Below are 12,832 nucleotides of genomic sequence, written 5' to 3' on the forward strand. Positions count from 1 at the left end.
AGACACCACAGTCTACCACAGTCCAGCTGAGTCTCCATAAACAATTTGGTTGCACTCTGTAATAAAACTTGTAATCATACATGGTCTAATCATCACGCAGTACTGTAGTCTGTCTCAGTGAATGTCCTGTAGAGCTTGCTACTCCAGAACATGAGCCAGAAGAACAGCCAGAAGCTTAGAGTCAAATGCTCTGACAACAACATTTTCCCACACGGAGGAAACAATAATGTTGATTAGACAATAAAGTGAACGATGGTCAACCTGTTACTATGCAGATGTTCATTCATAATTTCAAGGGACACACACATTTTTAGCTGTTTGTGATTTTAGTATGTCTTTATGGTTTGTTTGTTTTTAAATCACACTTGCATAGGTAAACTTGATATACAAAAATGACTTTTGTTCACAAAGAAAGGAGACATGAAAATAATGATTTGTGATCATCAAAAGGTATTTAATGAATACTCGGAATATATTAATTTATGAAATAAATTGATTTCAAAAGATATAGCAAAGAAATCCTCGGCCATGCATGAAATAACATTTTGACCCATGTTGCGCAGTAGAAGGGGTTTGCATAGCTTGTGCAGTGGAGTAGAATAGATTTTTTTTTTTTTTTTTTTTGTCATCCGGTAATGGGATCCTTTATTGATCATAATAACCTAAATATTGGCAATATGAGAGAATACAAGAAGAAGAAGGCACTACCACATCTCTTTGGGTCACCACATAGCTCTGATTGAATCCCATCCCATTTATTTCTCCAGCGGATCTTGGATGCATGAAGCTGCTAGATCTTGGCTATGAGGTGGCTCACGAGCCTCTGGAGGTCCTGGGTTCGTCGGCGGGTAGTCTCCAGCACATGCTCGTGGTTTGCCTTCTCCGCGCTGTCATAATCTGTCACCACCTTGTTGGTGATAAGGGACAGGCCCAACACACGCAGGCCACAGTGACGAGCCACAATCACCTCCGGGACTGTACTCATACCTAGACAGAGGGAAGAAAGACACGCACGCACGCATGCACGCACGCGCGCACACACACGCACGCACGCACGCACGCACGCACGCACGCACGCACACACACACACACACACACACACACACACACACACACACACACACACACAGACAGGTTGAGCCCCCTGATACAACTAGGTCGACACATGTAAACATCATAACTCATTTATAGAGTAAACTCACCAAAGGTGCATGTATAAACAGCTTCACCTGAATAAGACCTTAACAGCTCAAACACACCATACACCAAAGCCATGCAGAACTGAAGCTTGAGGCAGCTTAACCTTTCACACGTCTCTTTTCCCCAGCGCCTTGCTCGGCGCGCCTTGAACCCGCCCACAACTCCCATTGAATTCATGCCTGGCAGCTTCAAGCTTCACGCGTCACGCCTAGAAAATAGGACTGAATCCTGAACGATCGCTTCAGCGCGGCTTCAGCATGGCTTCAGCGCGGCTTCAGCGTGGCGTGGTGTGCGGCTGGTGTGAACGGCCTCACCTGTTAACAAGGACCCTGAAATGAAACTGCGTGGCTTCAGCGTGGCTTCGGCGTGGCTTCAGCGTGGCTTTGGCGTACGGTGTGAACGGCCACTAACTGTATGGCATGCAAACGTGGCCAGTATGCTGCTGTGCACTTGTGATTTGTCTAAAGTGTGACTGCTGTCTTGTTGAAGCAGCTCCATACTAACCCACGGCATCAGCTCCCAGAAGCTGCAGCACTTTGCACTCTGCAATGGTCTCGTATGTTGGTCCAGGCACCATGCAGTAAACCCCTTGCTGTAGGAACGTTCCACAGCCCTGCTCCTCTGCTGTCTGCTTGGCCAGAGCCCACAGATCACGGTCGTATGCATCAGACATGCACGGGAAACGAAGACCAAACCTGAGGAGGAGACATGGAGACAGTGAAGGAACGCTACAGAAGAGTCTGTAAGATACAGGTGTGCCAATGGTTCGAGGCCCACTTTCTACATGCTTGCTGCATGGATACTGACATGGAACTGGCATCATGTGACATGGAGCTGGCATCATGTGACATGGAGCTGGCATCATGTGACATGGAGCTGGCATCATGTGACATGGAGCTGGCATCATGTGACATGGAGCTGGCATCATGTGACATGGAGCTGGCATCATGTGACATGGAGCTGGCACCATGTCAAAGTATTCCTGTTTTGTGTCCATGAGGTCCACTGATAATGAATGAAGCACTGCCATGATGCTATTTGATGAGGCTAAAATAATCTGAGTTGAGCGTTTGTAGTCGGACAGCAACAGTGGTATTGGTGCAACTAAATACAGTATGCACGAAAGGAATTATCTGGAAAATACTGTAGCACTGTTCCGTTAATGTACAATCGCTGCGACAGTTAAGAAATGCTAACATACAATATGCTATGTTTGAATATAGAAAACGCGATAGTATCTTTGAAAATATTCATACGCAAAGATCCTGTTGATCTGGCTGGAATTCAGTTGATGCTCTTAAACTGGATTTTATATGACGACTGAAAGCCGTTTCAGGGGCCGTGTCCACAGGGAACAGCCAGTGCAACTAATTTGATATGGTAAATAAACGCTATAGGAGCACTCCTCCTCCCAGCAGCACACCTGGCATTTCAGCGCGTAGAAAACAAGTAGAAAACAGTTCAGCTATTGGAGAAGAGCGCCGCTCATCATTGTCACTTTTTGCGACCGACCAATCAAAATCGAGGAAGAGACGGGACTAAAAAGAAGTCAAAAGCAAAGCCTGGAGCGATATCTTTGCTTGAAGGTTCCGGGTGAGAATTATTAATATATTATTTTAATGGGTTGATGTTAGCTTGCTATTTACCTTGTTATGCTAGCTAGCTAACATTAGGTGCTGTCTGTGCGCTTTGGAAACGCTCTGGGCATTATTCATATTTTTGATATCCAAAGAGCTCCGCCAAGAAAAAAAAAAGTTCCCTGTGGACACAGCCCGTTATAAAAGATCATGCCAAATTCCTGTGTGCTGTACAGTACCTCTCATCATTGTGCCCACAGAGCGGGTTCTGTTACCTCTCATCATTGTGCCCACAGAGCGGGTTCTGTACCTCTCATCATTGTGCCCACAGAGCGGGTTCTGTTACCTCTCATCATTGTGCCCACCGAGCGGGTTCTGTACCTCTCATCATTGTGTCCACAGAGCGGGTTCTGTTACCTCTCATCATTGTGCCCACAGAGTGGGTTCTGTACCTCTCATCATTGTGCCCACAGAGCAGGTTCTGTTACCTCTCATCATTGTGCCCACAGAGCGGGTTCTGTACCTCTCATCATTGTGTCCACAGAGCGGGTTCTGTACCTCTCATCATTGTGTCCACAGAGTGGGTTCTGTTACCTCTCATCATTGTGTCCACAGAGTGGGTTCTGTTACCTCTCATCATTGTGTCCACAGAGTGGGTTCTGTTACCTCTCATCATTGTGCCCACAGAGCGGGTTCTGTTACCTCTCATCATTGTGCCCACAGAGCGGGTTCTGTACCTCTCATCATTGTGTCCACAGAGTGGGTTCTGTACCTCTCATCATTGTGCCCACAGAGTGGGTTCTGTTCCTCTCATCATTGTGCCCACAGAGCGGGTTCTGTACCTCTCATCATTGTGCCCACAGAGCAGGTTCTGTACCTCTCATCATTGTGCCCACAGAGCGGGTTCTGTACCTCTCATCATTGTGCCCACAGAGCGGGTTCTGTACCTCTCATCATTGTGCCCACAGAGCAGGTTCTGTACCTCTCATCATTGTGCCCACAGAGCGGGTTCTGTACCTCTCATCATTGTGCCCACAGAGCGGGTTCTGTACCTCTCATCATTGTGCCCACAGAGCGGGTTCTGTACCTCTCATCATTGTGCCCACAGAGCGGGTTCTGTTACCTGTCATCATTGTGCCCACAGAGCAGGTTCTGTTACCTCTCATCATTGAGCCCACAGAGCGGGTTCTGTTACCTCTCATCATTGTGCCCACAGAGTGGGTTCTGTTACCTCTCATCATTGTGCCCACAGAGCGGGTTCTGTTACCTCTCATCATTGTGCCCACAGAGCAGGTTCTGTTACCTCTCATCATTGTGCCCACAGAGCGGGTTCTGTACCTCTCATCATTGTGCCCACAGAGTGGGTTCTGTTACCTCTCATCATTGTGCCCACAGAGCGGGTTCTGTTACCTCTCATCATTGTGCCCACAGAGTGGGTTCTGTTACCTCTCATCATTGTGCCCACAGAGCGGGTTCTGTTACCTCTCATCATTGTGCCCACAGAGCGGGTTCTGTTACCTCTCATCATTGTGCCCACAGAGTGGGTTCTGTTACCTCTCATCATTGTGCCCACAGAGCGGGTTCTGTTACCTCTCATCATTGTGCCCACAGAGCGGGTTCTGTCCACCGAAGCCTGGCAGGTTGATGTGGTCTTTGATGAGCATGATGTCACCCACGTTGAAGCTGCCGTTGAGGCCTCCAGCTGCGTTGGTCACGATCAGAGTTTCCACACCGAGCAGGAAGAAGACTCGCACCGGGTACGTCACCTGGAGAAGGAAACGCATCACTCTTCAGATATACACACACACCATCGTCTTCTTCTACAGTTATTACACAGTTGAGAGTGAGGAGATATGCGTCACCTAGTGGTCACTCGAGGGAGGAATGCATCACACTTGGAGAGGAATCAACTTGTATTTCAAAGTTGGTATTGTTTTTTATTCTATGGCTCGTTACTCACATAACTAATATAGCTAAGCTGGGCTGACTCTGGTTAGTCCTTGGATGGGAGAACATGGTGCTGGAACTAGTGTTGGAGGACCAGTAGGAGGTGAGATGAGATGATGAGATAAACGTTATTGTCCCAGAAAGGAAATTTGTCTTGGGCAAAAAGTGCGCGTAGCCACATCCGGCGTTACGAAAACACAAGAGCACACAAACAGGACAGACACAGCATTGCACTAAGAAACAGTGGGCAGATGCCAACTGAGACATAAAATTGCACAGCCCTATTGTACAATGTGTTTTAAATCATACATACCCGTAGGTAAAAGAGGATATAAAATCAACAATAAAAACCAGCAGCAAGATATTGGATAAAAGAATAAAAGAGTAAAATAATAAAACATTAAAATAAGATTAAATGAAAAGTAAAAGAAATAAGATAAGAAGGTAAAACATGGGGCTATGATTACTTAGGTGCTCTTCCTTCTGGTCTCATGAATATCCCCATCCCCAATGCTCCAGGGCAGAGACAGGGGACTCTGTCCTGTGAGCGAGCACCGTCTGGATCAGACGTTACACCGAGGTCCTGACTTTCTGTGGTCGTTAAAGATCCCATCTGCACTCTTTGCAAGAGTAGGGGTGTAACCCCACACAGGCCTTCCTTCCATCATGGCCACCTACTGTCATCATCCCTCAATATCTACTTGGTACATTCCATCCTCAGCTCGACACCGTGATACGTAGCTCATGTGTGACGACGAGCGATTAGCATTCTGGCGCAAACTAGCTGCCGTGCATTACCCAGGTGGGGGCTACACATCCGTGGTGGATGAGTTGAGTCCCCCCCCCCCCCCATATGTGAAGCGCTTTGAGGACTTAGAAAAGCGCTATATAAATGCAATCAATTATTATTATTATTATTATGGAAATAAATTCCCAATCTTGAGCATTAGTCCTTTATGAATGGAAAGCACAAAAGGCTTTCTGTTTCATGTTTACTATCTACCCCCGTAAAAGCTTCATTTATGGATGTTGGGTCTTTTTGGGTTGAATTTATTTCAGTATTACCTTCAATTAACTATAGCAATGTTTTCATTTGATGCAGTTAACTGAGGGCGAAACAACCCACGGCATATTAATATGTCACCTGAAGAGCTGGATTTTATTCATTCGGATGGGTTTTATGGACTATTTTATGTGGTCACGCAGGTCATCACAGCTGGTGATAAAATGACAAACAGTATCTAGTATCTACAACGGGCCAAAGACCAGACCTGCGTTGCCAATGAGATTGTGTGGTTTTATTATTAAAGACGACGATCCCTGCGACTCTCCAGCTGATCACACATCGTAAAGTTTTACGATTATTCTTTTATTATTTATACGCTGCTACAGCCTGTGGGTCAAAAGCCGACTAAGGACAACTCATTGTCATTACAACCTGATGTGACCTTGTTATACAATGATGTCATGAGGAGGGAGTCAAATCTAAGGAAGCGCGTCCCTGAGAACAGTTTTCCTCAAAACGGGCAAACAGACACCAAATAGATTGTGTCTAGGTGGACCCTCCGTGGTGGAGAATTACAATGTGCTTTTCTACACCGGAGTCCGTGTGAAACTACAACGAGACTGTAAATCCTTTCCCCCGATGTGATTAAAAAAAAAAAAATCCAATCTCAAACTTCCTCTTTTTCTTCGATCACCCTGTGACTCGTCTGTCTTTAACTCCGACAAGAAAATACATACATAGGAAATACATCAGCACAGCGGTTTGTGACAGAAATCCACTTTAAAAAGCAGCTCACACGGCGGCTTAAAGGAACACTCCGCCCATTTTCAACCAGCTTTGTATCATTAGAACATCAGTAGTATATCAGAAAACTGTAAACTGTTTTGAAGTCTGTCATTTAATTTGACAGTTATTGAGTATTAAAGTGTGGACCAGTGACATCACTGGTCCACACTAACTCAAATTAATAACTCATTAACTCAAATCAACTCTCAATAACTGTCAAACTATTCATCATTCATCTAGTTTGACAGTTATTGAGAGTGGATTTGAGTTAATGACTTATTAATTTGAGTTAGTGTGGACCAGTGATGTCACTGGTCCACACCTTAACACTCAATAACTGTCAAATTAAATGACAGACTTCAAATGGGCGGAGTGTTCCTTTAACTGAAACGTCTTAACACGTTCACTGCCAATGACGTGTTAACACGTTTTCAGAATCCAGCTGTTGACTGCCAACGACGTGTTAACACGTTTTCAGAATCGATTTTTTTTTTTTGACGGTGGGACGTTGATCTAACCCTTTTACGTCTCCTACACCAGAATTGGAGGTATTGAATGTGTATAATCTATTTTACCGACCCACTGAGTGTCTGGAGGGAAAAGCGCGAGGAAGCCTTTCTCATACTGTAAAATTGATGGCGAAAACGCTTTCACTTTCGCGCTGATGCACAGCGGTGGCAACGGTGGGGGGTTCCAAGAATAGATTGGATGCACACTTTGAAACACGCAGCATAAATATGACCAGAATCGCATCAAAGCTCTCAACCAAAACTCCACGAAACGAGCGAGTCCACCCAGACTTCCTCAAACAGCGGCCGCGCAAACAGGCAGCAGCCAGGCAGCAGCAACTTCGTTGTGACACGCCCGCTGGAGAGCCAGGGAGGCAGGAGGAGAACACACATGGAGGGAGGAGTTGGAAGCAGAGGGGGGTTTCCTGCTGTTATGGAGGAAATTACTGTTCAAAACTATTGTTTAGATGTCTGACTCTTACTGATGCCAAAAATGAATGGTTAAAGTGACTGTTCTATCGAATTTCACAAAAAGCCGTTTATCTCTGAATAATTTTTCTGACGCTGAAACCATGCTGTATTCAACTGCTAATGCTTACATAAGTACTAACTCTACAAACTAACTCTTTTAGACAGAGAAAGCACACATTCTATTAGTTCTTTTGAGATATTGTGTGTTCACAAAATCTTAGCAGAAAAGAATCCTCGGGTCTTGAAAGATGAGCCAGAATCCTCAAAAAAACCCTCTGGCAGAAGCTAACTACAGTAAAAAAAAAACGTCTGGCAGTGAATGTGTTAAGAGAAATAAATGATCGATTCTGTATGTTACTGTTATGTGTGAAACTCAGTCGTTCATTTGAAATCCAATTGACTGTTTCAGGCATCTGTTCATCTCATTCTTTTCCAGAGTTGTTACACTGTAAACTTGCAAGACATGGAACAAGTGAAAAAGTCCAGATCTCTGCATTACCTCATTTCCGCACAGGGATGAGCAAAGTTTCTTCTAATCTAATCTAATCTCAACACAGCAAAGCTGCACAGTAAAGAAGACGTCTAAGAGACTATTCATGTGAGGGTAAGATCCAGCGAAGGATAAAGGATTGTTTTCACTTTCCTTTCAAGCGTCTTTGAGTCCTTGAAAAGCGCTATATAAGTCCCATGTATTATTATTATTATCATTATACTAGTTAATAATTAATAGTTATAGTTAACTAGTTTAAAGTGAACTAGTCTAATAGTTATTAGACTAGTTCATTCCTAAAGATCTGTATCTCTAGTTCCAGCTATGCGTTGTGGCAGGTTGCTTCTTACAGTGCTCACCATTAGCCATGGATAAAGTGATCTGCCAGTGGCAGTTAGACAGGGAGACCATCTTTAAGGGGTTGCTGGTTTGAATCCTAATAGCAACAGTATTGCCTGATACTGACAATGTGTGCTTCAAGTAAATTCCATGTACATACATGAGGTTTATCTCTTATATGACCACTGGTGGTGGACCCCTCTGGGACTGATCCATTTAGCCTCAACCAATCCGTGCTCGGAGACTGACACTGAAATTTGCATGCACATCAGCCGCTAGCTAATAGGATGGTGTCGCCCTGTATAAAGCAGGACGGAGCATACCAACGTCTCTTGAAGGCAGGGATGGGGGCGGGGCCTGACCTGCGAGCCAGATCTCCCCTGGCCGACTGAGGGATGGTCACCCAACTGTGTCTCTGAAGACGCGGGTCGAGGTGTGACCCGGCAACCTAAGAAAGGGGGCTATGACACAGTCACAGCCATGATGGCCGTGTTGAACCGGCACTCTCATCGCCCTCTGAACAGCTGCAACCCCAACAGCTTGCCCATCGGCTGGGTACGGGGGTTGCTTCCTCTCCTGTTGAAGGCAAACCCAACCTAGTCATGTGGCGCAACAACTAAACTATGAGGGAAAGTGAGCTAGTTAGCCAACTAGTTAGCATCGCAATGACAGGCGGGGAGCTCGATCACCAGCTTGGCAACCGGCGCCGAGGCAGCAGCATGCCCGAGGCGACGTTGGTAGCTTCCTCATCGACGTTGGAGTGGGAGCTAGTTAGCCACCTAAGTAGCTAGCTAGCTAGCTAGCAGCGTCACACCAGGCAGGGAGCTTGTTCAGCAGGTCTTGTTTGACGAGGTCATTTCTTGGCCGTGTGTGGTGGTAGTGCTCCGTCCTGCTTAATACAGGGCAGCCTCATCCTATTGGCTAACGGCTGATGTGCATGCAGATTTCTGTGTCAATCCCAGAGCACGGATTGGAGTCTTCTAGACGGATCCGCCCCAGAGGGCGGAGCCAGTGGGAAATACAACTAACCTCGTCTGAGGGCAATGATAAGTAAGACTAGTGGAGGTGTTGTGATCATGTGACATGTAACGCCATCAGTGGTCAGGACTAAACTAGCTCACCGTGTGTATGTTGTAGCCTTCATAGAAGTGGAAGCGTCCCTGCATGCAGACGCACTGACGACCCTGCAGACTCCCAAATACCAGCTGACCCGCATGGCCCGGCACTGCCCAGCACACATATGAGCAGCTGTTAGTATCACATACGTACTTATTTTATAGTTTTATCTTACTAACACTCTCTTAACCTTTCTCTCTCTCACACACACACACACACACACACACACACACACACACACACACACACACACACACACACACACACACACACACACACAAACACACACACACACACACACACACACACACACACACACACGCACACACACACACACAGATAGAGAGGCAGCTTACCGGTGCTGGTGGGGAAGCGTGGGATGTCTTTGTAAGGGAAGACAGTCTTGTTGTCCAGCAGACCAGCCAGACCGCCCAGACCTGAACCACAGATGATGGCCACTTTAGGACGCTGCTCTGTGTGGGACAGCAGCCAGTCTGCTGTCTCCCTGTAGTCGTCATAACTGGAGCTGAAGACAACAGAAGATCATCGTGATTCATCTCAATTAATACCAAATCATGATATTGATAAATCAATGGCATTTCATGGCATAAAAAGGCATTGTCATCATTATCATTATCATTCAAAACATAATTATCACCATGGAGTCATCATGAATCAACATCATTTTCAACTGCAGCTGCTCTCTTGTTTACTGTTGATGAGACACACGCCGCTTGTGACAAGCTACAAAATCAAAGTTGAGCGATGAGCGAAATGTTGCTGACTTTGTAGCGACGTCCATTGGGGTGATCGTAAATCAGAATCAGAATCAGAATCAGAATCACTTTTATCGCCACAGTATGCAATCCACAGTTTATAATCATAGTAGATTATAAACTGTGATTTATGAACTTGTTCTGGTTATAAATGTGCTTGTAAAGCTATAACTCTGCGAGTGCTCCTTAATCCCTTAAGGTGTCTTATTAAAACAAGATAACGCTTCACCCTGCAGCAGCAGGGGGGAGATAGATGTATGTAGGCTGTCAGAAATAACTATCAGAATAGCTGCTATAGCTTGTTCAATTCCAGCTCAAAAACAGACTCCTACTCTGCATGACAGTGATTGTCTTGGTTAGGTTTGTCCTCCAGTCCGCACCAGGACGAAATTAAAGCAAAACATGATTAGGCTATTGATATTATGTGAGAACCATGATGGGGGTGAGAACTAACCCCCTTCCCTTCCGCTCACTTCCGAGTCCGCCACAGTGTGTGGAGCTGTCCCTGGTGCTGAATCAGCACTTTCCATTCAGCCGCCGGGCGCCCGCGGCGCTCCCCGCGCAGCAGCAGGGCAGGCAGGCACCGAGGCTACGGCGCGGCCCCGCGGCCCGCACGCAACCACGCTGTGCGCGTTTGGCTGACAGACACAACACAGCACTTCTCTACAAACGAGTCTGCCAGCTGTGACAGCTTCCTACGCTCTACCACGTGCTCTCTCTCTCTCTCTCTCTCTCTCTCTCTCTCTCTCTCTCTCTCTCTCTCTCTCTCTCTCTCTCTCTCTCTCTCTCTCAACCCGGGGAAACACGCCTGGCTCTTTAAGCGGAGGTGTTCTAGCAGGCTAGTCACGAGAGGAATTCCAATTATTTATGACGTGGGTTAATAAGTTAGTTTAATTCAACATCCGTTTGACATTCAAAAAATACGTTTGTATTAACAGATTTGGTTAACAAGTTAAGCACTTCCCAGTTCCCACCTTTGAGTGGAATGGTGTCAAACCAACTGTGCAACATGTGCCATAAAGATTGTGTTTTTTTTATATTATTTTGTAGTCTACTTTTTTTTATAGGCTACAATAAAAAAAATGCAAATCCATTAGCTATGCTCCATGTAGGCAGCTGCATTTTGTCTAGAAAAAAGCATTGTGCGAACACCTGTTGCATGCGAGATAACGTCAGCTCGTTTATTCTCTGGCCTGATCAGATAATTAGTGTAATAAGCCACATAAACATGCAAAAATAAACCACATAAACATGCAGCCATGGCCTCTCCTAGAATGATTTTCAAATAGCCTAGTCTGTATATCGAGACGTGTGTTACTTAGCACACCAACATCATACAACCACCCTGTCAGTGAATGTAATTAGGCTGCCTGTCTTACCTGCACTGCGCCTCCATGTGTGCTGATGAGCGGGGACGAAGTCTACTGATGAGCCGGTGTTATTAAGGTGCTGCTGGGTGACGCCGTGGCTGACTTTACCGGAGCTTATTGAGCGGCTGATGGAGTTTCTGTGTGAAGCGGTTGTGACAGTAGTGACAGTCGGAGGAGGAGGTCACGCTGCGCGGTGACGTCACGGCGGTGGAGGGACGAAGGGGCGGGGCCTGTGTGTGGACGCTGCCGGATTAAAGGGTTAAATCCAATTTTCTAGCAGACTGGGCAGCTCAGTGATCCGTATTGTGACAGAGAGACTGGGAACAGTGGGAAGGGAAATAGTCGTGTGTGTGTGTGTGTGTGTGTGTGTGTGTGTGTGTGTGTGTGTGTGTGTGTGTGTGTGTGTGTGTGTGTGTGTGTGTGTGTGTGTGTGTGTGTGTGTGTGTGTGTGTGTGTGTGTGTGTGTGTGTGTGTGTGCGTGTGCGTGTGAGAGAGAGAGAGAGAGAGAGAGAGAGAGAGAGAGAAAGAACAAACCTGCTCAATGAAAAGAAAAACTTTAGGTTAGTCAGTGACCTTTATAATACATTAGTGCAGTTCAGAGTTTAATAGCCTACATTTTAATTTGTGAAGTAAAATGTACATAGTCAACATTTTTTTTAACCCTGACGCAAATCTTTGTGACATTTATTCATAATATAGTCTACAGATTGTAGTCTGTGTATGTGAGAGACTAGAGTAGAGTGTAGTGTGTGTGTGGGGGGGGGGCTAGCAGCCTACTTAACAAAGAGATAAATTATTATCCAGAAAATAGCAATGATGCAAAGACATAGGTAGCCTATGCACCTTATAAGCACAACAGATGGCTAATCAGTACAGTACCAACAAGTGGTTCTCCACAAGCCTGTTGGTGTCAGGTGCTCCAACATGCTCACACGTTTCATGGCCTCTGCATTAACCGCATTGCTGCTATCAGCAATCATGGTGCATCTCTAGTCCAATCACAATGCAGTCATTGATACATGTTGTAAGTTATACAAGCAGAAATGATTATATGTGGCTAACCAAAATGTTGTGTAGAAGAAGCTCAAATGCTTCATCAAATAGAATTGCTTCTACTGTATAAAGCACCATTCCTTTTAGAGTGCTATAGTATGAAACTCGAAACTCCCTCCCTCCAAGACTGTTCACGGGCACACGCGCTCTCTCTCGCTCTCACACACACACACACACACACACACACACACA

At 45.7% G+C, this 12,832-nt stretch overlaps 1 protein-coding gene across 1 annotated transcript; it reads right to left on the reverse strand.

Annotated features, from left to right (window-relative positions):
- Positions 1 to 458: 458 nt before the first annotated feature.
- Positions 459 to 11,731, reverse strand: LOC310792749 (purine nucleoside phosphorylase-like). The gene is made up of 6 exons (XM_083654482.1): positions 11,597 to 11,731; positions 9,798 to 9,967; positions 9,447 to 9,550; positions 4,368 to 4,543; positions 1,705 to 1,895; positions 459 to 987 (listed from the first exon to the last, which is right to left on the reverse strand). The coding sequence occupies exons 1-6, from the start codon at positions 11,611 to 11,613 to the stop codon at positions 791 to 793; spliced, it is 855 nt and encodes a 284-aa protein (XP_083510608.1). The 5' UTR covers positions 11,614 to 11,731; the 3' UTR covers positions 459 to 790.
- Positions 11,732 to 12,832: the final 1,101 nt, after the last annotated feature.

Source organism: Poromitra crassiceps (assembly GCF_964638095.1).
Source record: "Poromitra crassiceps genome assembly, chromosome: 18".
In the NCBI taxonomy this organism is placed as follows: domain Eukaryota; kingdom Metazoa; phylum Chordata; class Actinopteri; order Beryciformes; family Melamphaidae; genus Poromitra; species Poromitra crassiceps.